The 26,793-nt window shown below is 35.2% G+C and overlaps 1 protein-coding gene across 1 annotated transcript in view; it reads right to left on the bottom strand.

Annotated features, from left to right (window-relative positions):
- Window positions 1–23,476, bottom strand: part of LOC143663413 (transmembrane protease serine 11C-like) — an 82,144-nt gene extending 58,668 nt beyond the window's left edge. Inside the window, exons 1-2 of the mRNA XM_077137091.1 lie at window positions 23,421–23,476; window positions 7,161–7,279 (exon numbers count right to left, since the gene is read on the bottom strand). Of these exons, the coding sequence (XP_076993206.1) occupies window positions 7,161–7,279; window positions 23,421–23,476 (175 nt within the window). The remainder of the gene's footprint in view (window positions 1–7,160; window positions 7,280–23,420) is intronic.
- Window positions 23,477–26,793: the final 3,317 nt, after the last annotated feature.

Here is a 26,793-nt window from a genome sequence, read left to right on the forward strand (position 1 = left end):
AGAAGATAATTTTGTGGTTCCTCCAAATGTTATGTATAGAATTGCCATATGACTTGGCAACTATACTGCTAAGTATAAACCCCAAAAATTGAAAAGAGGGACTTGAACAGATAATTCCACTATAAAATTAATAGAATTATTCATAATTGCCAAATGATGGAAGCAATGCAAGTGTCTATCAACTGATTGGTTGATAAACTAAATGAGGTGTAATACATACAATGGAATATTATTCAGCTGTAAAGAGGAATGAAGTCCTGATACATGAAACAACTTTGATGAACCTTGGGGACATCATATCAAGTGAAATAAACAAGACACAAAAGGACATATTGTATGAACTCACCAATTTCAAATAATTAGAATAAGCAAATTCATGGAGTCCAGATCTAGAATAGAGGTTATCAGAGTATGGGTTGGGGATAGGGAATGGTAAGTTAAGGTTTAAAATATACAGGGTTTCGGGGCAGTGCAAAGGCTACTCAGTGGTAGAATTCTTGCTTGCCATGCTGGAGATCCGGGTTCACTTCCTGGAGCCTGCCCATGTCCTCACCTCACTTCCCACAAAAATGTACAGGGTTTCTATTTGGAACAATGGAAATGTCTTGGTAATGGATGTGGTGATGTTACCAAAACATTGTGAAAATAATTAATATTATAACATGAAAGTACTACTTATGACATATGATAAGAAGAAAATAAGATATTTGCTTATGTACAAATACAAATACAAAAGACACTTGTAATACAATCCCAGTCCTCATTTCTGTAACTGGTTACATGCTTGTAATTCACATTTATCACTACCTTCTTCTACTACCTATTCTATGTTTCCTTTACCCTCAACAAGCACTTCTGCTGGCTTTGGTTCTTTGCCAGGTGCAGTGACCTGAAGTTTGATTCCTGATGTTTCTGGGCCATTAGTAATCCTGCCTGTATTGGGTTGTGGCAATTTTCCATTGACTTTAATCACAGAGCATGGTGGTATTAAGAGACGCCCTAGAGGATCTCCTATATTCCGGGAAAACTCTTCTTTACCTCAATTGTGTAGTTGCAGTCCTACTTCCCTTGAGAGTCAGGATAAATTGCCTCAGGCAGAACTATAATCCCAATTCATGCCTGTTGATTCAGTGCATGAGAAGCACAAAGTGGCCAGGTGGCAGTCTTAACTTCCAGTTCAATGAAATCATTGCTGTGTTCCCTCGTAAGAGCACTCCTCCTTTTGTAAGTAAGACCTGTAGGCCAGCAGAGCTTGTGGATTCAGGGAAAGGAAGCAAAAAATTTCCTAGTGGATCACTAGGGGTTATAATGAGTGGTGCCACTTCCATTTCCATCCCTTGATTCCTGGACCCATGAATCCTTGCTATGGGAGAAACAGCACCATAGAGTGAATACTAATTCAGAACATACACAGCCTCCTGGAGAACATTGCCCCAGCCCTGCAAGGTATTGCCATCTAGTTGGCACCATAATTGTCTCTTCAAAAGGCCACTTGACTGTTTTATCAAAGCAGTTGCCTCTGGATGATGGGGAACATGGTAAGACCAGAGAATTCCATGAGCATATGCCCATTCCTGCACTTCATTTGCTGTGAAGTGGGTTCCTTGATCAGAAGCAACACTGTGTGGAATACCATAACAATGGATATGGCATTCCATAAATACATGGATGGTAGTTTTTGCGGATGCATTGCATGCAAGGAAGGCAAGCTCATATCTTGAGTATGCATCTCTTCCAGTTAGAACAAATCACTGCTCCTTTCCTGATGGGAGCGGTACAGTGTAAACAACCTGTCACTAAGTAGCAGGCTGATCACCTCAGGGAATGGTGCCATATCGGGGACTTAGTGTGGGTCTCTGCTGCTGGCAGATTGGGCACTCAGCAGTGGCCATAGCCAGGTAAGCCTTGGTGAGTGGAAGTCCATGTTGTTGAGCCCATGCATAACCTTCATCCCCCTACCACCATGCCCACTTTGTTCATGAACCCATTGGGCAATGGCAGGAGTTGCTGAGGAAAGAGGATGACTTGTATCCACAAGATGGGTCATCTTATCCACTTGAGTATTAAAACCTTCCTCTTCTGAAGTCATCATTCTCTGGTGTGCCAGTTTGAAAATATTATGTACCCCCCAAAAGCCATGTTCTAAAACTGAGTCAATCTTGCAGGGGCAGTCATTTCTTTCAATCCTGATTCAATACTATAAGTTGGAAACTTTTTCAAATATCTCCAAAGAGATGTGACCTTTGATTTGTTAGAGATGTGACTCCACCCATCCCAGGTGGGTCTTGATTAGTTTACTGGAATCCTATAAAAGAGGAAACATTTTGGAGAGAGTCAGAGCTGATGGAAATGACAGAGCTGACAGAAACTTCAGAGCAGAGAATACAGATACTGAAACTTGCAGAACAGACAAATGGATGTTTGGAGATGCTTAAGCCCAGAAGACATCACCATGACATGTTAAGCAAGCCAAAACTTGGAGAGAGCCAAGGGAAGCCAAAAGATGAAGGGCAGTTGTGGAGAGGCAAAGTGAGGAACCTCCACAGGAAGAGGCTGAAAGCAATGGAGCCCAGGAGCAAGGGACCAGCAGATGCCAGCCTCATGACAGAAGTTTTCCTGACACATCAACTTTCTTTGAACTAAGTTTTCTTCCCTTGAATTCCTTAGTTTGACATTTTTATAGGCTTAAAACTGTAAACTTGTAACTATTAAATTCCCCTTTTAAAAATCCATTCCAAAAAAAGAGCCATTCCAGTTCTGGTACATTGCATTTCAGCAGCTTGTAAACTAACACAAGTGTGATGTCTTGTGGGAAGGAGAAATGATCAAGGTTCCTGTAGACAAGATTGTGACATAGGGCTGGAGAGTTGACATACCCCTGATGCAGAACAGTGAAGGTATACTGTTGGCCTTTCCAGTTGAATGCAAACTCTTTCTGGTGGTCCTTACTCACAGCTATTGAGAAAAAAGCATTTGCCAGATCAATAGATGCAAACCAGGTATCAGGCGATGTGTTGATTTACTTAAGCAATGGTACTACATCTGGAGCAGGAGCTGCAATTGGAGTCACCACCTGGTTAAGTCTACCATAATCTACTGTCATCCTCAAGACCCAGCTGTTTTCTACACAGGCCACATAGGAGAGTTGAATGGGGATGTGATGGGAATCACCACCCCTGAGTTCTTCAAGTCCTTGAGTAGGACCAATCTCTTCAATCCCCTCAAGAATCCAGTATTGCTTCTGATTCATTATTTTGCTAGGTAGGGGCAGTTCTAGTGGCTTGCACTTGGCCTTTCCTACCATAATACTCCATGAGCCAGAGAACCAATGTGGGGATTCTGCCAGTTGCTGAGTGTGTTGATTCCGATTATGTATTCTGGAAATGGGGAAATAACCACAGAATGGGTCCAGGACCCCACTGGACCCACTGTGAGATAGACCTGAGTTAAAACTCTATCAATCACCCAACCTCCATAAGTCCCTACTCCGAGTGATGGACCAGAGTGACATTTTGTGTCTCCTGTGGAGAAGAAAAGTGAAGAACCGCTATAGGAATAGAGGCTGAAAACAATGGGACCCAGGAGCAAGGGACCAGCTGATGCCAGTCACATGACTTCCCAGCTGACAGAGGTGGTCCAGACTGATCAGCTTTTCTTGAGTGAAGGTAACCTCTTATTGGTTGCCTTAATTTGGACACTTTCAGTTTCTTAGAACTGTAAACTTGTAACTTATTAAAATCCCTTTTTAAAAGCTGTTCCATTACTGGTATATTGCATTCTGGCAGCTTACAAACTTAAACAGCCTCTATTGCCAAGGTTACCTCAATGTTCAAGGTGGCTTTGCCAGCAGGGAGGTTGAACAGAATAGAAGATCAGGTCCTTTCCCAGTAGGGAAACAGGTCAGAAGTTGCACATTCCACTTTCCTTTCATCCCACTGATCAAAACCTATACATAATAGGTCACTCCTAGGAAAATATAGCTTTTATTTTGGATTGCTCCTGTTCAGTTAAAAGGCACAAATTGTACCACTGTAGGATAATTTTATCCCTATCATAGCACCTGGTCTAGTACCTGCCACTAAGCGTATAGTAGCTACCCAGTGAATGCTGAAGTGGAATCTGTGTACAGTTTCAGATAACCTTATTCTTTCTCCCACCTTATTATTTGCACAGTACTTATTATCTCTCTTAAAAAGTTAGTAAAATAGAAACATCATTATAATATAGGGTCATATAAAGCAGAAAAAAAATGACTAGGAGGAAAAATGTATTCTTTGATTTGTTTTGTCTAGCTGTCCCTTGTTTAATTACTGGCTGTAATGAAAAAGGAATTATTTTGAGGACATGGCTAGTCGCTTTCAGATTTGGAGTCTTGGATAATAAACCAGAAAAATTTAAAAGGATGTTGATAGCTTTTAATTTACAAAAGAAGAACATCATAGGCTGCCTCTGTGTGATGACAAGTCATCTGGTTAAAAAGTATACAATTCAGTTAATTAACTTGAGATTTTGTTCATTTAGTGACAAAATCATTCATTTAGTGGTTTAAAAAGATCTTTCTGATGGCAAGTCTTCAATGATTTTTAAAGAGATGAGGAAATAAAATCTAGAAATTGAGAAGCCACTATCAAAGAACTTTGCACAGTCTCAAGGTTCTAATCTAATTTTTATAGATTTTCCATGACTTACAGAAAACTTGCTTTATTATTCTGATGAAGAAATACTTAATGCTGGATGTTTTTTCTTCCTTTTGTAAGTTTTTAAAGGAAACTGAAGTTCAGAATTACTGTGAAATAGGTATTACTATGACTAACTCCAGGGTGAGATCTTAAATTTTAAGATCTCATACTCATTTTCACATGAATTTTTCCTTCTAGGCCTACTGTATAGGATTGCTTTAGGATACAATGAATATGGTGATTACATGCACACACATGCACACATAAAAATTATTATTTCAACAAGTGTGTTTTATGGGATATAATTATAATGTACTTTTGCTTTTAAACATATAGTAATCGAAAGTCATATGATCACTGTAAATTATAAACCATGATATCAATTCAAAAATTAAAATAAATGCCTTATTAATAATCAAAATTTGAGCTTGATTTAAAGTTGGGGTTTCTTCCCTCCCCAAATTCTTTACTTACCCAATTCTGTGGTTCTTCCTTTCTTAATTAACTTTATTTGGATCCCTCCAGGTTTGGAGAGGAAAGTGGAAGATAGGAAGAGGAAAGTGTTAACTTGAATGATTAAGAATTTGGCATATAGCTTTGACACTCTCTGGATTTGGTAGACATTTAAAACTAACTCCCTTCTGGGTACTTTTGAACTTTTAACTCTCCCTTCTGTGCATTGTTATAAATGTCTCAAATACAGTTTTTGACAAGGACAAATGTATCTTCATTCAAGCTAGAGTTTATTCCTTCCTTAACCCTCAGGCAGTTGGAGATGATTCCCATTCTTTAATCTGAGCTCTGCCCATCCCTTCAGGTGGCTTCTTGAACAGGATTTAAGATGATGGGCCTCTTTGTTGTGTGGTCTATACCTGGACAATAGGACACAACAAAGCATTATTTGCCAACATGCTCTTGTTGATAAAACTCTGCTGGATAAACACCAACAGTCTTGCCTTTTAGATATTTCAGGTGTGAGTCAGAATCTGTGTTCCTTGATCTGCAAGGGTTGTTTTAGGGTCATACTGTTTGTTGTTTTTTTTTTTAACATTAATTTCTCAGCTACAGGTAAAAGTAAAAACATATCTACTGTTCACATTTTGGAGTTGTTGTGATGGGATGAGAAATTATAGAACACACTGCTCCAAAGCTGACATCTTCATCCACTTATATACCCTTGATGAAAGACAGTATGTTCTGGGTCTATCATGTGAGTGGGCACCTCTTATTCAAAGTTTATGGATGTATGGTATGATGGTTTGGCAGTGACCTTGACTTGGAGTGGCAACAGCTAGTATTATAATCTCATAAAGATGGTGCTCATATAATCAGCCTGTGTCCATGGAAGGACATATATGGAAGATGGAGCAGAGATGTTCATAAACATTTAGTTCCCAGGGTGACAGCCTCTTTACTCCTACTGTGTACAACCCTCTTTATTTACCTATATGCAAATTATTTCCCCTTATAAATTGAATTGGATGTTCATTTAACCAGTCTCTTTTCTAAATGTGATTATTTTTTCAGAAAATACTGTTATGTTTTAAAGCAGTAGTGAGCCTGTGAGTCAAGGATTATATTCAATGGGGTCATGATGGCAGCAGAAAAGCATTCAGGGTAAAAACATTTATATATACACCAAGTATGTGTTCTTGTAGTCTTAATAAACAATGATTCTAGTACATGCATGTGTTACTGTTTTTCAAACACAGATAGATGTAAATAAATACAAGTTAACTTAAAAGTATTAGTAATTTACAGTACTTGTTTGTCTTTATGTATTTTCTTAATCAACAGAGTAATTATTCACTTATGGGAATGTGTAAAATTTTTTTTCCTTATTAAAAGATCCCCATCCTTGAAAAGGTTAGGAAACATTAGGTGAAAGGAAATACAAGGGTACATAGAATGTGACAAGAGAATTGCTTTTAATAAAAATCAAACTCAAAGATCTTATAACTTTTTAAAATTTTTATGCCAAAGATGTAGAAAAATTTGTGCTGACTATTCTTTTTGCTTTCATCCCTCAACTTTAGGGAATATTATACTTCATTGGTAGACTCTTATAAAAGGATAGAAATATTGCTATAGAATAAAGAACATAGACTTTGGAGTAAGAAATCTTATCTTAGAATCTCAAATGTTATGCTTTTATATTTATTTGTCCATTTACTTATTTCCTTTATAAATTCAGCAATGGTAGGGATTTTGGCTACTTTATTGATCAATGTATTCTAAGCACCTAAATATTTCTCAGAGAGAACAAATGGAGTACACTGTATTTCTGTTCTTAGAATACCCTAAGCTAAAAGCCATTAAAAAACAAAGTTTTCAATAGATGTTAGTTATCATAAGAAATTTTTTCTGCCAAGAAATTTCGTTTGATTCCTTTCCTTCCTACACTCTTAAAATTCTTGACTTTTCAAATAATGGGATCAACAAGCTCATGAGACTGGAAAGCCAGACATAATGAATACTTACCATAAGCAATAAAATAAACAAGGACTCCAATTACTATTGCGGCAATCACCATCATTAAGATACCCAGAGTAATCTTTCCACATCTTGTAAGTTTCATTTTTGTGTTTGACTGTCTTCTGCTGAGCAAAAAAGGACGAAAAGTGCAAGTGTTAATATGAGCATGACATAGGACTTTCTCAGAAATAAATATGGGTTTGGAATTAAGTATAAAAGTATTATTTTACATTAACTGGATTCAGTGGACTGCTGAGCTTGGAAAACAGATGTAGAATTAGTGAATACAATATTTGTTCTGTCTAATTTTCATTGCATATAAGTAATAATGGTAATAATAAAACCAAGATTAATTTGTTCATTCAGCAAATGTTTATAGGTATCCTACTATGTGCTAGACACTGTTCTAGGCACAAAGATCTCTTCCTTTATGGAGCTTGCATTTCACTGAGGGCAGACAGTAAACAAACAAAAACTGTAATAAGTAAATCAATTATTTAACCAAAAAAGAGATATTAAGGACTGAGGAAGAAAAGAAGAGCTAGGTAAAGAAGATTAAACATGTAGAGGGGACTGTGAGATAATGATGGTTGCATGATGCTATTTTAAAGGTACTGGTTAGTTACACCTACTGAAAAGTTAAAATGGTCAGACTTGAAACAGGTGAGGCAGTTAACCATGTGAAATGTTCCAGGAAAAGAGAACAACTAGACAAAAGTCCTAAGGTAGGAGCATACCTGATATGTTAGGGGGCCAGTGCAGCTGGAGCAAGAAATAAGGGGAAGTGTAGTAAAAGAAGTACTTAGGGCCCAAATCACATAGGTCAATGTGGTTCATGGTAAGAATTTTGGCTTTTCCTTTGTGTGAAATGGGGAGCATTGGAGGGCTTTAAACAGAGGAGTATGTTGATCTAACCTAAGATCTTAATAGGATTACTTGGCTAGTTTTGTGGAGAATATACTGCAGGATGCAAGTTTGGAAAGAGAGCAACAAGATAGGAATGGTTAAAATAAGCCAAGCACAAGATGATATTGGCTTGGAACAATCAAACAATGAAAAGAAGCAGAAGTTTGTATATACTTTTAGTATAGTGCTGCCAAGTTTTCCTGATAGATTGGAAGTAGAATGTGAGAGAAGAGGAGCCAAGGATGGTTTTAAGGTCTTTAGCTTTAGAACTTGAAGGATGGAGCTGCCATGAATTGAGATGGGGAAGGCTGTTGATGGATCTCATTGTGGAGCTCTGACTATGAGTTCCCTTTTGTTATATCTGAGATGCTTGATTGGCATCCAAGTAGAGATGTCAGTTGGATACACAATGTGGGAAAGAGATATGGACTGGAGATAAATATTTCAGATTCATTAATATATTGATTAGGTTCTGGGACTGGTTGAGATCATGAGACTAAATGTAGATAAAAAAGACTAAGATATGATCAGTGGGTAATTCCAACATCAAGAGATTAGGGAGAAGAGGAAGACCATCAAAAGAGACCAAGAAATAGATGACCAGTGAGGTAATAGGAAAGCCGAGAGAAAGTCTGCGTCCATGAATCAAGATTGAGGGAGGGGCTCAACTGTGTCTGATGTTGCTAATTACTCAAATAAGATGAGCAAATGATCACTGAAAATTGACCAATGGATTTAGCATCATAGGGGTAGTTAGTGACATTGATGAGAGAAATTTTAGAAGAGGAAGGGATAGGAGACTGGTTAGGGAGGATTTTAAGGAGAACAGACAACTGGAGACAATGACTATTGACCACATTTAAAGGCAGTTTTGCTGGAAAGAGGAGCAAAGAAATGGGACTATACACAGTGGAACAACTGGAATCAGGAGAAATTTTATTTTAGACCCATCACATGGGTTTAAGAACTAATAATTTTTGCCACATGTACTTCCTCTATTTTCCTGAAGTATTTTATAGTAATTGCACCATGACATCAACTCTAAAGAATTCGGTCTCTGTCTTTTAAAAAGCATAAAAGCATTTTAATATGACCATTAGCATACCTAATGAGATTACCAATAATTTGTTAATATCCTCTAACAGCAAGTTCATATTCAAATATCTCTATAAGTCCCTAAAATTTCATTTAAAGTTTGTTTGAAGCAGGAACCAATAAAAATTTACACATTACATTAATTTTTTTTGTATCTGTTAAGTCTCTTTTATTGTAGAACAGCTTCTATAGCCCACTTTTTTTTCTTCATAGCACTTACTTGTTAAAGCTACTGGGTAAGTTCTATAAAATGTCCTACCTAAGTGAATAAATTTTATTTATTTATTTATTAAACATTTTGTTTTAAGACATTTCTACATTCACGTGGAGATGTAAAAAAATGCAGAGAACAATTCATTCCCTTTATCTAGTTTCCTCCAATGCTAACATTTTGATATACCATGATATCGACAGCAATACAATTAAGGTACAGAACATTCCATCACCACAAGGATCCATCATGTTGCCCTTATATAATCACATTCTTAATATGTATGTTGGTATGCTAGATGGTGTCCCACAAGTCTCTTAGGGTTTGTTTATTATTTTTAATTTTTAAAATTGTGTTCTCCTCAACTTGAGTTATTTCCTTGTCTTCATGTTCATTGATTCTTTGTTCTGCCACCTCTAATTGGCTATTGAAACTACCTAGGGTATTTTTCATCTCAATTATTGTGTTCTGCAATTCCAATATTTCTCGGGAGAAATTCTCAAGTTGTTCATTCATTGTTTTCCTCATATCCTTTAGTTCTTTCTCTACACCTTTATCTCCTTGAGCATACTGAAGATCATTCTTTTTTTTCCTTTTTAAAAATTTATTTGAGAAGTAGTGGGTTTACAGGAAAGTCATGCATAAAAATCATGGTTTCCCATATACTACGCTACTACTAAAATTTTGCACTGATAACACTTTTTATAATTGCATTATTTTATTAACAGAGGTTACCTTTGTTACAGTTGATGAAAGATTATTAAAATAGTACTATTAACTGTCATCCACAGTTTACATTAGGCATATTTTCCCTGTATACCCTGCTATCAATATCTTGTATTAGTGGCATACATTTGTTATAATTCATGAAGGAACATCCTTATACTTGTACTAATAACTAAAACCCATCACCTGCAACAGTACTTCCATTTATTTAGGTCTTTGGTTTCTTTTAGCAATGTTTTTTACTTTGAAGATCATTCTTTAAAAAAATTTTTATTTATTTATTAATTAAAAAAATTAGCAACAAACAAAAATATTAACATATCATTCCATTCTACATATACAATCAGCAATTCTCAATATCATCACATAGTTGTATATTCATCATTTCTTAGAACATTTACATCGATTTAGAAAAAGAAATAAAAAGACAACAGAAAAAGAAATAAAATGATAACAGAAAAAAAAAAGATCATACATACCATACCCCTCACCCCTCTCTTTCATCTATCTGAAGATCATTCTTTTAAAGTCTCTGGCAAGTCTTGTCCTCTTCATTGGTAGATCCTGGATTTCTGCCCTGTTTCTTCGACTGGGCCATCATTTTCTGTTTATCTGTCTGTAATACCTTGTTACACACTATACATGTTACTATTTTAACTGGAGGAGTTAGTCCCTGGGCCATCACTTGACTGTGTATCCAGCTTTTGATATGACAGATTTTCTAGAATGCCAGGGGCCAATCAGAACAGACAAATCAAGGCTAAAAACTGTTTTCACTGTCTTTGCAGTTTGGCTCTGCTTTAGCTGAAGGTTTCTGTAGAGCTTAACTCTCTTATAAGGAGATAAGCACAAATTTCTGCTTTGGCTGATGGTCTCCAATCAAGAAGATCAGCCTGAGGTAACTGAAAAGTGCGGGATTCTCTTTGATTTATCTAAGCCTGTGTGGAGCCTAATCCAAAACCCATTTCTTCTCCTGGGCTTGTGTTTGCTAGAGGCTTATGAATTCCCCACTTACAGTTTACAGTAATTCCTTTTTCTTATTTTTAAAAATAAGCATTTAGGATTATAAATTTTATTGTGAGCACTGCCTTCACTATTTGCCATAACTTTTGATGCATTGTGTTCTGATTTTCAATTACCTAAAGACATTTTATGGTTTTCCTTGTGATTTCTTCTTTGACCTATTGATTAAGGTGCATTTTTTTTTTACTTCCACGTTTTTGAATTTTTCAAGTCTCTGTCTGTTATTAATTTCTATCTTTATTCCATTATGATCTGAGAAATTCCTTTTTTAATTTCAATCTTAGAATTTATTGAGACTTGTTTTGTGACCTAATATGTTTATTCTGAAGAATTATCTATGTGCACTTGAGGAGAATGTATATATTGCTGTTTTGGGGTACAGTGTTCTGTATATGTCTTCTGATTCTAGTTTATTTATCTTATTATTCAAATTCTCCATTTCCTTTTAATGGTATTCAAGTTTTCCATTTCCTTTTAAGCTTCTGTTTTGATTTTTAGCTATTGATGGAAGTGGTATATTGAAGTCTTCAACTATTTATTTCCCTCTTCAGTTTTGTCTGCATTTGCCTTATATTTTTTGGACAGTGTGATTAGGTGCAGAAGTGTTAATGATTATTACTTATTCATGTTGATTTTAAGACATTTATCAGTGTTTTCATTTCCCAGGTTGTGCAAACAAATGCCTTACAATGGGCTGGCTTAAACATTGGGGACTTATTAGCTTATAGTTTTGAAGCTGAAAGAAAGTCCAAACCAAGTCTGCAGGATGATGCTTTGTCCCTGAAGACCAGCATTCTGGGGCTGGCTGTCAGCCTTGGATCCTCTGCCATATGGCAAGGCACATGGTGTTTTCTACTGGTCTCTCCCTTCTCTTCCAGGTTCTGTAATGCCCAGCCTCTCTCTTCCTGTCACTTTCTCTCTCTGTCTGGCTGAATTTCATTCCACTTCTAAAGGATTCCACTAACAGGACTAAGATCCATCCTGACTGAAGTGAGCCCCATCTTCTTAACTCAAGTAACTCACCGAAAGTTTCTAATTAGACTGAGTTTACACCCACGAGGAAGAGATTGAATTTAAGAACATGTTTTTCCTAGGTACATACGTCTGTAAAACCAACACAATCAGTATACAGTAACCCTATTTGTCTCCTGTAACAGGTGTTTTTTTTTTTTTTTTTACTTAAAGCTTTTTTTTTTTGTTCAATATTGCCTCAATTGTCTTTTGGTTACTATTGTCATGGAACATTTTTACCCACCCTTTCACTTTCAACCTCTTTATGTTTTTGAGTCTAAGATGAGTCCTTTTAAACAATATGTGGTTGGATCATGTTTTTAAAAAATCTGTCCTTCCTATCTATGCGTTTTGATTGCGGAGTATAATCCATTCACATTCAGTGTTATTAATGAAGCAGGAACTTACTTTAGCCATCTTGTCCTTTGGTTTTATATTTCATATCATTTTTGCCTCTTTTTTCCTTTATTGCAGTCTCATTTTGTGTATAGTTGATCTTTTGTTATGGAACTGATTGATCCCATTTTTATTCTGTTTCTTTATATGTTTAAAATACTTTCTTTATGGCTACCCTCGGGTTTGTAATAAAAACCCAAGTCTATTACCTACTATTTGAAAAGATAACAGCTTCAATAGCTTCCACAGTCTGTGCTATGATAGCCTTTTATTTCTCCTCCTTAAGTTGTTTTTGTCAACCTTACCTTTTTATATTTTGTGTGACCAATACAAGGAGATATAATTATATCTTATTTAATTTTATTGTAAATCTTATAGGAAAGAAAGATTAGAATTATATACTGAAGATAAAGTGCTATTGGGTTTTACCTTTATTCATGCAATTACCTTTACAGTAAATCTTATTCATGCTGCTCCCAGAATCTTCCTTCTATTCTTTTTTCAAACTGAAGAACTCCTTTAGCATTTCTTGTATAGCAATTTTTTTGTTATCTATCTCAAAAACTCTCTGTTTTTATTTATCTGTGAATGTCTTAAACTCTCCCTCATTTTAAAGGACAGTTTTGCCAGATAAGGAATTTTTGACTGACAACTTTTATCTTTCAGTACTTTAAATATGTCACAACACTACACCTCTCACCTCCATGGTTACTGATGAAAAATTGGCACTTAGTCTTATTGAGGATCCCTTATAGGTGATGAATTATTATTCTCTTGCTGCTCTCAGAATTCTCCCTTTATCTTTGGCCTTTGACATTTTGATCAGGATGTGTCTTGGAGTAGGTTTATTAGGGTTTATCTTGCACAGAATAAATTGTGCTTCTTACACATGTATATTTGTCTTTCATAAGAGTTATAAAATGTTCAGCTATTATATCTTCAACTACTCTTTCTGCTCATTTTCCTTTGTCTTCTCCTTCTGGGGATTCCACAATGTATATGTTGATGCACTTCATGTAGTTCTGCATGTCCCTTAGGCCTCACTCACTTCTTTTTTCCTATTTTCTCTATTTTTTTTGACTATATGATTTTAATTGTCCTGTCTTCTAGTTCATTAATTCTTTCTTCTGCCTATTCGTATCTGTTGTATGTCTCTAGTGTATTTCTTTTTTTTTACTTTACAAAGGGGATTTATTAAGTTATAAATGTACAGCTCTAAGGCAATGAAAATGTCCAAATTAAGGTATCAATAAGAGGATATCTTCACTTAAAGGCCAATGGCATGCAGGATTTCTCTGACACATGGAAAGGCACATGGTGACATCTGCTGGTCTCTTCTCTCCTGGGTTGGTTTCAAAATGGCTCTTTCAGCTCCCATGGGTTCTTCTGGTATCTTCTGGGGCATTTTATTCCTTTAAGCAATGGTGGGTCCTTTCTCAGCTTCTCTGGGGAAAACTCTGGATTTCATTGCTTAGCTTAACATCTCCCAGGGCATTTTACTTTCTCCAAGTGTCTGTGTTTTTTCCCAAAATATCTCCCTCTTACAGGGCTCCAGTAAGCAGATTAAGATCCACTTTGAATGGGCAGGGTCACATCTCCATGGCAACAACCTAATCAAATGGTCCCACCCAATAATAGGCATGCCCCTACATGATTGGATTAGAAGAACATGAATTATCTGGGACAACATAACAGTTTTGAACCAGCACACTCCACTTTCTGGACCCAAAAAAGACATTTTTTTTCCATACACAAAATACATTCATTCCATCACAATATTACAAAAGACTTAAACCATTTCAATAATGATACAAATATGCTACAAAGTCAGAAAGTAAAAATCTCATCAAAGTTAGCTACAGGCATGCTCTACCCTAAGCCAAAATTATCTTCTGACTGTGGACCTGTGACCTTAGAACAAGTTATTTACTGCACATATACAAATGAGGGACAGTTATAGCATAAACGTTTCTACGTCCATAGGGAGAAATTGGAAGGACAATAGGAGTCATTGGACCCAAACAATTCCAAAAGCCTGAAGGGCAAGCTCCATTAGATTTCATAGTCTGAGAGTCATTTATAGAATGATGTTTTATCCTCAGGGCCTGAGATAGCAGTAGTCCAATCCTCTCTAAGGGCTTACACAGTGGGCCTTCTTTCTCTAAACACAAGGGTGAAGGTTGCAACATTGGGGACTGCTGGGGAGACCATCATGTTTTCAGGCCAACCCTCCTTAAGCATCTGGGTGGTACCCGGATTCTGCCATCTCTGGGGCACACATCAACCTCTTCAGAACAGTGGGATGGTATCCAGGCTTCCCCCAATCCCTGGGGAATGTGATACACCCTCTCTGAGGCCTGAGGAAGCAACACTTTTCCATATGCCTTCTGTGTCTGGGGCAAACACACACTCTTTGCATGAATCAGGGGGTCCACTCTCCTGACCCAAGATTTCCTGGCTCCAGACCTTAGCTTCCATTCGTTTGAAGTTATTTTTCCTTTTATCTGTCCCTTTTCTGTCCCTTTAAGTTCATATTGGCAGTGATTCATCCATACAGATCTCACACACACACACACACACACACACACAAATATTGGCTTGCCGTGCAGCATATGGGGGTCAAAATCATCAGACAGTAGAGCTTTCTACAAACCCTCCTTGGATAACTCCATCTCCAATCCTGGCTCTTTCTGAAGTGGCTGATTTTTTATTTTTTCCATATTTGGTTAAATTCTCACATGGGGCACAATTCTCTGGGGTCTCAATTTCTCAAAGCCCAGAATTTTCCAGACCATCAATTTCTGGTCTCATTGTATCTAAGAGTTGAGTTCTCAGCTTTCCTTTCCTTTCCTGTCACATTTTCCCATAAACTACAAGAAGAAGCCAGGCTTAATTTTCCATATTCAGTTTGGAAATTTCCTCAGCTAGATATACCAGCTTGTCACTTTCAAATTCCACCTTCCATCCAGCATCAAGACTCAATTTTCTCAAGTTCTGTGCCACTTTAAAACAAGGATTGCTTTCTTTCCAGTTGGCAAAAACACACTCCTTATTTCTGTCTAAAGCCTCATTGGAAGTATCTTTAGAGTTCACATTTCTACCAAGAGTCTCTTCAAAATGATCTAGGCCTTCTCTATCAAGCATCTCACAATTCTTCCAGAATCTTCCCCTTACACATTTATAAAGCTGTTCTAGCACTTTGGTATTTGCAAATTGCAGTACCCCACCTCTCTGGTACCAAAATCTGTTTTGGTTTGCTAAAGCTGCCAGAATGCAATATAACAGAAATGGATTGGCTTTTACAAAGGGAAATTATTAGGTTAAAAATTTACTGTTCTAAGGCAATAAAAATTTCCAAATTAAATCATCAGCAAGAGGATGCTTCCACTCAAGAAAGGCTGATCATGTCCAGGGCTTCTCTGCCACATGGGAAGTGGTGTGGCAATGTCTGTTGGCCTTTCTCTCATGGGTTGGATTTGAACGTGCTCTCTTAGCTCCTGTGGGAGGTCATTCTGGTTTCTCCTCAGGCATTTTCCTTTTTTAAGCAATAGTGGGTCCTCTCTCAGCTTCTCTGGAACAAACTCTGAATTTCATTTCTTAGCATCTCCAGGGGCATTTTCTGTCTCCAAGCATTATATCTTTTGCAGCTGTGTTGTTTGATGCATTCATATTTATAATTGTTTGGCATATTCATATTTATGATTCATATCATATGTATGCTTGCATTCATACATTTATATCTGCATCTTCTTGGACAATGGTCATTTATTAGTTTATAATTCATCTCTCATTCTTCAGAAATTTTCCTTGCTTTGAAATCTACTTTATCTAATGTTAACACACTCAATCTTGATTTTTTAAAAGTAATCTTGGCATATGTCTTTCTCCATCCATTGTTTTCCACCAGCCTATATTTTTACATTTGGAACACATTTCTTGTAGGGGATAAATAATCAGGTCCATTTTAAAAATACATCTGGTGATATTTCTTTTTTTAATAGTGTATTTAGGTTAGTTACAAATAATATAATTATTGATATATTAAGGTCCAAGTAAAAATTTTTAGCTTTTCTTTTTTCTGGTTGTTCTGTTATTCACGGTTTTATTTTTCTTGCTTTCCTGTAGAGTAGGGGGAAATTATTTAGAATTTGGTTTTGATTTATTTACAATATTTTTTGATCATGTGTCTTCATGTAACTTTTTTTTTTTTTTTTTTTTTAGAGAGAGGGAGGAAGGGAAGGAAAGACAGAGAAGGAAGGAAGGATGGAAGGAAGGAAGGGAGGAAGAAAGGGAAACATCTTTAAACATTTTCTTATTTTTTATTATATTTTGTTTGTTTGTTTGTTTTTTACATGGGCTGGGGCCGGGAATCGAACCGGGGTCCTCCGGCATGGCAGGCAAGCACTCTTGCCCGCTGAGCCACCGTGGCCCGCCCTTCATGTAACTTTTTAATGGTTGTTCTATGTATTATATTATATACACATAACATTACTTTTTACTGGTGTCACATTTTACCAATTCAAATGCAGAGTAGAAATTTAATTTCCTTTACTCTCCTTTATCTATAGTATAATTTTCTTAAATATTCCCTCTACATATCTTTAGAATCACATCAGAAAGTATTATAATTTTTGCTTCAACCACTGAACATAATTTAGAAAACTAAAAGGAGAATGAAAGCCTATTGTACTTATTCATATTTTTTTGCCCTCTATGTTCTTTATTCTTTTTTATGTTCCAAGATTTCTTCCTTTATTATATCCTTTGTTTAGAAAACTCAGCTTAGCCATTTCTTTATGGAGAGTTCTGCTGGTGTCAGATTTCCTTACTTTCCTTATATGAGAATATCTTGATTACTTCACATTTCCTTAGAACATTTTTACTGGATACAGGATTCTGGGTTGAGAGTTCTTTATTTTTAGTATTGGAAAATATTGTGCCACTTCCTCTGAACTCCATGGTTTCTGATGAAAAACACACTGCCATTTGAATTGTTTTTCCTATATTGGTAAGATGTCATTACTTTCTTATTAATATCAAGATTACTGTTTATCTATAATATCAAAGGTTTGACTTTAATGTATCTTGGTGTGGACTCCTTTTGTTTATCTTATTTGGATTTCATTCAGCTTCTCAGATTTGTTGACTTATGTCTATTGCCAAATTAGGAAAGTTTCAGCTTGTATTTTTTTCAGCTTCATTTTCTTTTTTTCTCCTCCAGGATTGTATTAGTTGGGGTTCTTCAGAGAAACAGAAACAAAATTTTCAGGATACACACAAACACACACACACATACACCATATATATATATTATACATATATCATATATTATAGGGATTGTCTTACATGATTGTGTGGATTGGTGTATTAGTTAGGTTTCTCTAGAGAGACAGAATGAGCAAAGAACACTCTCAAATATAAAATGTATAAAAGTGTCTCATGTGACCACAGGAATACAGAGTCCAAAATCCACAGGGCAGGCTGTGAATCCAATGATTCAGATGGAGGGTCTTGATGAACCCCACTGGAGAGACTCACCAGCTGAAGCAGAAATAGAGCCTGTTTCCTCTGAATTCTCCTTAAAAGGCTTCCTGTGATTAGATTAAGCATCATTCATTGCAGAAGACACTCCCCTTTGGCTGGTTACAAATGAAATCAGCTGTGGAGCAGCTGATGTGATCAAGATCTAATTATATGAAATGTCTTCATTGCAACAGACAGGCCAGCACTTGTCCAACCAGACAAACAGGTACCACAACTTGGCCAAGTTGACACATGAACCTGACCATGACAATTGGAAAATCTAAATTCCAGGTCACAAGTTGAAATTTATGATGAGGTTAAGGTTGAATACCTCAGGAGAACTAGAGGTTGAATTAGAAGCAGGAATTATTCTTTCTGACTTCTGAAATTCTCATTAAGCACTCTAAATGATTGAATGTGGGACTATCCCCATTGGTGAGAGCAATCTACTTTGTTAATTGTAGTTATAGTCAGCCATTGATGCAACTACTGACTATAGATGCAAATCCATCTAAGAAGTATTCTCACGGTAACAATCAGGCCAGTGGTTGCTTTACCAAACTGGATACCATAACCTAACCAAATTGACCCATGTAGTTAAGCATCATAGGGACTTTTATGAAAGAAAGTTAGCTATTTTGTTGTAGTCCCATAGGCCCCTGAGGCTCTGTTCATTTTTTTTCTGTCTATTTCTCTCTGTTGTTCAGATTGAGTAATTTTGGTTATTCTATAGTTTAGTTCACTAGTTCTTTCTTTTGTTTCCTTCATTCTGCTGTAAAGACCATTTGCTGAGTTTTTATTTCAGTTATTATATTTTTCAGTTCTAAAATTTCTGTGTCGTACTCCTTTATGTCTTGTATTTTTTCTTAAAACATTTTATTTCTTTGTGAGGCTTTCAATATTTTATTTGTTTCAAGTGTACTCATAATTTAATCCTGTTGCATTTTTATCATGGTTTCTTTAAAATCTTACAAATATTTCACTCAGTTTGATTTTCCTGATTCTTATTGTAGTAAGTGATTTTTAAATTGAAACTGAACATTTTTATATTATGTTATGAGTCCTGTGTTCTTATTTTTATCTCTTGTTTTAGCTGGACTTCTCTGACATGGCTCCATTCATGGGTGGAGAGGTGAACATTTTGTTACTTCTTGGTGGCAATCAAAATTTTGGTTCCCCTCTTCACTTTCATTGACACTCTAGTATTGTGTATGAATCTCATTATTGTGTGTCTGTGATGGTTGTTTTAGCATTCCACAGGGCCTCCACAGACATCATGAGGGGTGAGGCACCTTATGACTGGATGGGAAGGATAAAAGTCCTGGTTTCCTACTTGGCCTTCTTGACATCACCCTGTTGAAGTGTGTTGGAGTACATCTGCTATAGCCCCAGTGGTGGAAGTGTAGGATATCCAGTGTATCTTTACTGGTGTGGGTGAGAGCAGGACCACACTCTGTATTAATTATTAATCTGTAGTCTTTAGACAATTTCTTGTCTAAAAGTTTTTTTTTAATTTTCTTTTTTGTCTTTGTAGGCTGCTCATTTCATGGTCTTTAGCTAGAAAGAGCAGATATTCTGGGGGACTTTTTATGTCTGCATCCATTGGCATTTCCAGGTTGCCAGTTCTTCAGCTCCAATGATGGGATATGTCAGGCAAAAAGAATCTAATGTTTGTTTTATATGTAATGTCCAAGAGTTTGATTGTTCTTAGTGGAAGGAATAGAGAAAAGATGGGAAGAATAACAGCATTTTTTTTACATTATTGGGAAAAATTTTTGCACATTTTTTGTATGCTTCTGGTTATTGAAATTTTGTTTATTGGTGTATTGTGTGTTCCAAGCCTCATGAGGCCTCATGTTTTATTTCTTACATATACTAGAAAAATATCTGGCACATGTTAAATACTTCATAAAGATTTTTGAATGAATATATCAAATTTGACCAGGGAGTTTGTGTTTGAAATATGTGCCTTTTATGCTAGATGCATGTAATGTCTTTTCACTTATTCTCTAAGGATGTGGGCATGACTTTATAGAAAGGATAAAAAAGAAAAGTTAAAAAAAAGATTTTAGGAAGAGAAAAAACAGGATAGGAGAAGATAACATAGGCTAACGCAGGTTATATACAATAGCTTGGATTCATTTATAAGTCATGAGGTAAAATTTAGGCTGCCAAAAAGAACACTAGGGTGCTTATTACCTTCTCCATCCTTTAATTAATGTTGTAATTAAAACTGCCTCTCAGATACCTTGGGGTTTACTCATCATTATTCATAGACTTGTGGGATTGTAAAGTCATTAAATGATATATACCACTTGGGATGCATAGTTGGATAAAGGAAGGCAATAATATAACTTTTAGACTATGTTGCCATATTATTTATGAGTTGGAGGGCAACTTATACCTATTTATATGTTTTATTATTGTTCAGTAATATTTTTCTTTGTCATACATGGTTGTGAAGAAAAAGTATCTCTGTGGAAGTTAAATAAATAACTGATTCTAGCAATATTATTGAGCATTTTTTATGTGCAAGGCATTGTGCTAAGCTTAGGGGAGTATAGTGATGAACATGACTGTTAAATATAAAATGCAAGGACTTTATAAAATAATTCCATTTTATATACTATACAGATATGCGTACATACCATGCTTCCAATATATTTGTGTTTTTGTGTGTGGGGAAGTGTTTGTGTGTTTTTATGCATGTTTAAGATGTTTTTGGTATATACAAAGAAAAAATATATGGAAATGACTATACTAAATATTGATTATCATAATCACCTTTATCAGTTTGACTTTTATTTGCAAACAGAATTTAATATCTATCAGGAAATTTATTTTGTAGTTAGCATTATCCAAAATGGGTAATTAGAAAAAATGTTAACAACTAGATCTCCAAGACAAATGAAATTTGCAAGTCTTAATCTTTATAGAAATCTTATTTTGCCTTAAAACCACTGTGTCCATTTAAAATGTTCTCTTCAAATTATGTTTGTACACTGCACATAAAATTGATATCTCAATACTTTCACAGATGTTCAATTCCCATGAACTTTTTCTTAGTCTGTAATAAAATGTTTAAAATCTTAGAGGAAAACACCTTTTTACTTTGGGAAAATTATTTTTTGAATCTCAAATATTGTTTACATTTTTTTTTTTTGGAAAAGGAATTGACCAAATGATATGCTAAAACCCTGACAAATTAATTTCCTATAGACGAACATGTCATTCTAAAGCATCCTCTTCCATACTTACATATGGAGTATTTAAAGATATGGGTCGGCATATTTCACTCAACACAATGTGCCATAGGATTAACACCAACGAATGTAATAAATGGGGTGAGAAATATGAAGTGGCAAACATCTGAGATATGTATTTCTATTCTTCTCAACCATGTCCTCATATAAGTTTGAACCATCTAAAAAATGCTACCTTTGTAGGTCAAAAAGTGTTGAATACTGGTAATTTTGTATAATTCAACCTATAGATTCACAAATACATTAATTTATCATTTCTCTTTTTGGTTTGTCTACAGTGTGATACATAAGTGATTCTAGTATACAGGCATTCATCTATTAGTATTGCGTGACTTCAAACTTCCCTCCAACATAAAGTCCCTGGATTAAAAAAACTATAGTTGTTTTGAGCTGAAAGGAACTTTGCAAATCACCCTTCCCAGTTTCCTAATTGTAAATAAGGGAAAACTATATATTCAGTTTATTAGTTGATATATATGATATTTACATCCCACTCATAACTCTCACTTATCTTGAAACGAGAGTCTAAGACAATCTTGACCCACAAATACAAAATTATGGTTAATGAATAAAAATCAATTTTAAAGGTGCAAGAAGAAACTATCTATTTGTAAAATGCAGATATGCTTTCTACTTACAAAATGATCTTTTGATTGGAAAGGATTTATCCAGAGTTTAAATTTCTAATTTTTAAAAGAAGTTTCAATTTTAGTAGCATCCAGAGTCTTTTCTTTAAAACATTCTTTAAAAAAATGACATATGAATTCTATTTTCTCTAAGTGTTATCATATGTTGATTGAAATATAGACTTCTTATCATTAAAAAGAAATTGGATCTTGGTTGAAAGCTGAAGTAAGAAATAGAGCAACCTGCTTTAATTTCAACAAAGTGTCTTAATTTTCCATATGTGTTTTATGTATTAATCAAATATGCTGAAGCCATTTAGGTATAATAATGATAAAGTAGTTATGATGCCAAAGGATTATTTGGATTTCAGAAATAATTACTTGTTGGTGAGCTGTACTTAAGAAACAATTAACTCCTAAAAAAAAAAGATAAAACCAGAGTCTGTCTACACATTTTTTTTCTCATAAAATATTTATGGAACATGAAGGGCTGAGCAAATTAACATGAAGGACAGAACACATTATTTACAAACTGAGATGAAATATTTTCACTAGTGCCTTTTGTTAATTAAAATTTAAAAGATTAGCAGTAGCGTAATTTGGAAATTTTCTTACTGGGAACTAAGCCATCAATGTGAGTATGCAAAGCGACTGATGATTAAAGCTGTTTATCAGACAGTTACACTCTGCCTAGTATCATCTAGAATTTAGAAGATGGCAAGAACTCAGAACCAGAAAAAAGTGTTTGAAATTTTCATTGAAATTTTGAGTCAAGCTCAATAGATTTATGAAGGTATACATTTTGTTGGAGTGCCAGGAAAGACTGTAATGTGTATGTCAATTTTATCTTTGAGTATTAATTTGAATATCTTAAGAATCAAAATGCAAAAATTATTTGTCCATATTTGACAGCATATTTTTGGCTTTCTGGCATTGCCAACAGGAAGGAATAAAATCTTCTGTGTTGCTTCTGGTATTTTTTTGAACAAGGTACTAATGCATACTAATGAATCATTGTGATGTTTCAAAACTTTAAAAAATTCAGATCTAAATTTTGGACTACTCTTTCTATAGGTAAAAGAGCAGATGGGTGAACATAAATATTATGTCTCTATATCAACAAACATCATTAGAAATATATTAAAATCTTGCGTCCCTTTAATTTTCAAAGTAACATTATCTTCTTAAAAGTAAAATGACACTCAATATCTTCAGCAATAACATATGTAATTTAATGAATGTTCTAATAGTGATTGAAGGATTTATAACAAAAAATTATGAGAAATGCAGGCTCTACTGAATAGAATTTATCAATCTTATCCTTTATCATTTATATTACTCTTTTTTCCATAAAAGTGATTGAGGCAACAACTTATTATTAAGAACTTTAAAATATAAACTATGCTACTTAATTAATTTGGTCTCTTCAGAAAATTTATTTGAACAATGGCAAGGCCTCCTGCTGCCCTCTCTCCATAAAACCCACCTGTTCTGAAGAGGTGTCCGTATCTGCTCTCTCTCCTGAGCTTGTCCCTTTGCCATCTTCTTCTAGAGTGCTGCACAACACAGTCATTCTTCACCTATTTAGCTACAAGATTTTGTGACTTGTATGCTTTATGATAATTGTATAATGATAATACTTAGCAGTTACACAACTTTTCATCTTCAAAGTGTTTTCCAAACATTTACTAATTAATTTTACCATAGTAAAACATGAGCTGTATATATGTCACTCTTAAATAATAAGTAATCATATGACCCAAGTGGAGGCAAATTTAAAACTCTCAGTTACTATGACTGAGAAAGCAATAGGACCACCTAGTTTGGGGAGGGCAGTGAGCCTCTACTCAGCGTCATATTTTTGGTGAATTTGGAGACATGCTGCAGCTCTTCTCAATCTCTAGATTCCAGGTCCCAAGATTGTGACAATTTCTTTATTGTTCTTCTGTGGAAGGCCAATTGCTCTCTCGTCTGTAACCTTCCATTAGCAAATGAATGCTTTCCAACTCATAACTCGCCTGCCTCCTTCAACCCGTAAATCATCCTTTCATGAATTCCTCCCTGAAAATTTTACTTCCACCCAAACACTAGCGCTCATTAAAGAAATTTTGATACACTGAAATCCAAAGGGCACTGGTTTTTATTTAACAAAATCATATATGAGCTAATTAGTAATTTTCCAAGATTTTGGGCAGCATTCTTGTTCTTGGCAGCCAATATTGACATTGTTGTGGAGACTAAACAGGATACACTCTAATGTTTAGCTACTTGGAAGAGAAAGAATTTGCCAGAGGCCAGAGACCAGCAGTGAGAATGCAGATATTAGGCTGGGAGAGAAGACTTCCTATTTATGTATTAAAAAGACTCAATCACATTATATGATAAAATAGAATCGGTGTCCTACCTATGCTATCTCATTCTTCCCAATGTCATGTAAAAAGAAAGATACCCATGAAATTATATTTGCACTGGAAATAGAAGAACCAAAATGACAATTTCTTATATCAGCTATTAATAGGATCCTGTTCTTTAAAAATTTCTATTTAATGCATTTATTTGAGTATTTCAGATTTTACACCTTTGTTCATATGTTCAAAGTATTTGGATATTTTTCCCACTCCTACTTGTCTATGTAAATCTTACTCATCCTTTAAGCTTATCTCAATCCTTCTTTCTCCATGTGGGCTTTTATAAATATACTGCATTATCATCTGATGACCATAATCTCTAATAAGCTCCTGGGACCTTATACTGAAATGTATGTATGAGAAACTTCCTGAATTAATGTCTTAGAATGTCTTTGGAGATCAAGAAACAATGAACCCCGATACAGTATACTTTTTTCCTTCTTTCTTCCCCAATATATATTGCCACGTACTATGGGCAATATAGTATTAGGTACTATGCAAATTATAGAGTTAAAAATAATACTCTAAGGAGCGTACAGTCTCACCATAAAGACAGTCAAATAAACTGGCAATGAAAACATACCATAACAAACACCTGATGGAGCATGTATGGAGCACCATGTGAACATAAAAATGAAGCTCAATCTTGCTATGATGGGGGAGGGAATCAAGCAAGGGTACTCAGAGGATGTGATATCTAACCTGAGACCTGAGAAATGCATAGGAATATAATATTTAGACAAGTGAATGTAATTAATGAATGTAATGTAATTAGTCAGACACAAAGCAAAGAGAGCATTGCAATTTGGGGTAAATGAAAACTACCTCAAGATAATTTCACCATAAATTGATGTGTGTGTATGTAGGTGGGGTAGGGGAGTGGAGGTGGGATTGGGGAGTTGGCTTCTGAAGAGTTGAGAAAAATTGGAAGTGTCCAGGTTCTGTAGGGTCTGAAGAGCTAGTAAATGTGTTTGAACTTGATTTCAGGGCAGCGCAGTGCTTATGATGGGTTTAAATATGATCAGATTAACTGTTTGCTAAAATAACACAGGTTTCGTTATGTGGGAAAGTTTTGAAGGATGGAAAAACTGGAATTGAAAGGGAACAGTTAGAAAGTTATTAATCATTCAGATGAAAGTGGTTTTAAATAAAGCAGTTAGATGGAGAGATTTAAGCCCATTCAAGAGACTTGATAAGAGTCAAAATAATATTAACACATTAAATTGTAAAATCCTAGGAAAAATGATAGATTTGAAATACTGTGCAGTATTTGCATATTCATATATGGTTCTGCATTAAAGTTAAAACTTGCTGTTAAGTATAGAATAAGCAAAACATTTTTTAGAGGTGCAAATACTTAATAAGTCAACAGTATGCTACTGCTGCTTAAAAACTTCAGACAATACTGAGCTTCAATGAAAGAATTAAACTTTCCAAATCACAGGAAATAGCATTCCCACAGTTATTGGGCCATATCTGGAGTACTGTATGCAATTTTGGGTGCTGGATTTTTAGGGGAATAATAAGAGAGTAAAATGAGAGGGGAAAGTCTGGAATCATGATACAAGTAGAAACCACAAAAAGAAAGGTTGAAAGGAATTGAAGTCAAGGAATAAGGGAAGAGATGATAGCTGAGATAAAATATTTGAGAACTCATCATATTGACCTACTTTGCATGTTTTCTTATTTTCAGAAAGTAAAACAAATGAGGCATAATAAGAATTTGAAATACTATCTGTAGTGTTCTTTCAGTGCTGGTAATTATTCTTAATCCTATTACTCTTTTGCTAACCTCACACCACAGTATGCATTCTGTCCTACTGTTGAGTAAAAGTTGTTACAGCAGGTAAATGTAAAGATAATTCAAATAGACAATTAAGGGATGTGTCAGAATCAATATATTAAAAGCTTGTTTGTTTGCTTATTTATCTACTTTTAAAAAGAGCCTGATTATTAAAACTGAGCTCTTACAAAGATTTAAGAGTGTTAAAAATGTTCTATTTCTCATTATACATGTACTAGTGCTTCTTTTTTAAATGTTCTTTAAACCATATGTAAATGCAAATATATACTATTTTGCATATATGTTATTTCACTATGTATATACAATACACTCTTATTTTAAGTTAGAGCTCTATACTATAGAATAGAAAAATATTTTGTTATTGAGAGATAACATTTTTTCCTATTTGACCTAACTAGATGAAGATTTTGTAGGCTGGAGGAAGAAGGAGAGAACCAGAGAGGAGGACACTAGCCTGACAAATATCCTGTGACCCCTCGACCCTTCCCATACTTCTCCCCCAACTCAGGGTTAGTTCTGGAGAGTAGGCATGATAAAACTGAGACAAAGATGGAAGGATCTAAAAGCAGAGAAGCTCGTGTGCCTCTTCTCATCTGCAGTTGGAAAGTGATGGCCTTGCAGAGTTTTTTGTGCCACCCAGATGTTGA

This window comes from Tamandua tetradactyla, chromosome 19 (genome assembly GCF_023851605.1).
Source record: "Tamandua tetradactyla isolate mTamTet1 chromosome 19, mTamTet1.pri, whole genome shotgun sequence".
NCBI lineage: Eukaryota > Metazoa > Chordata > Mammalia > Pilosa > Myrmecophagidae > Tamandua > Tamandua tetradactyla.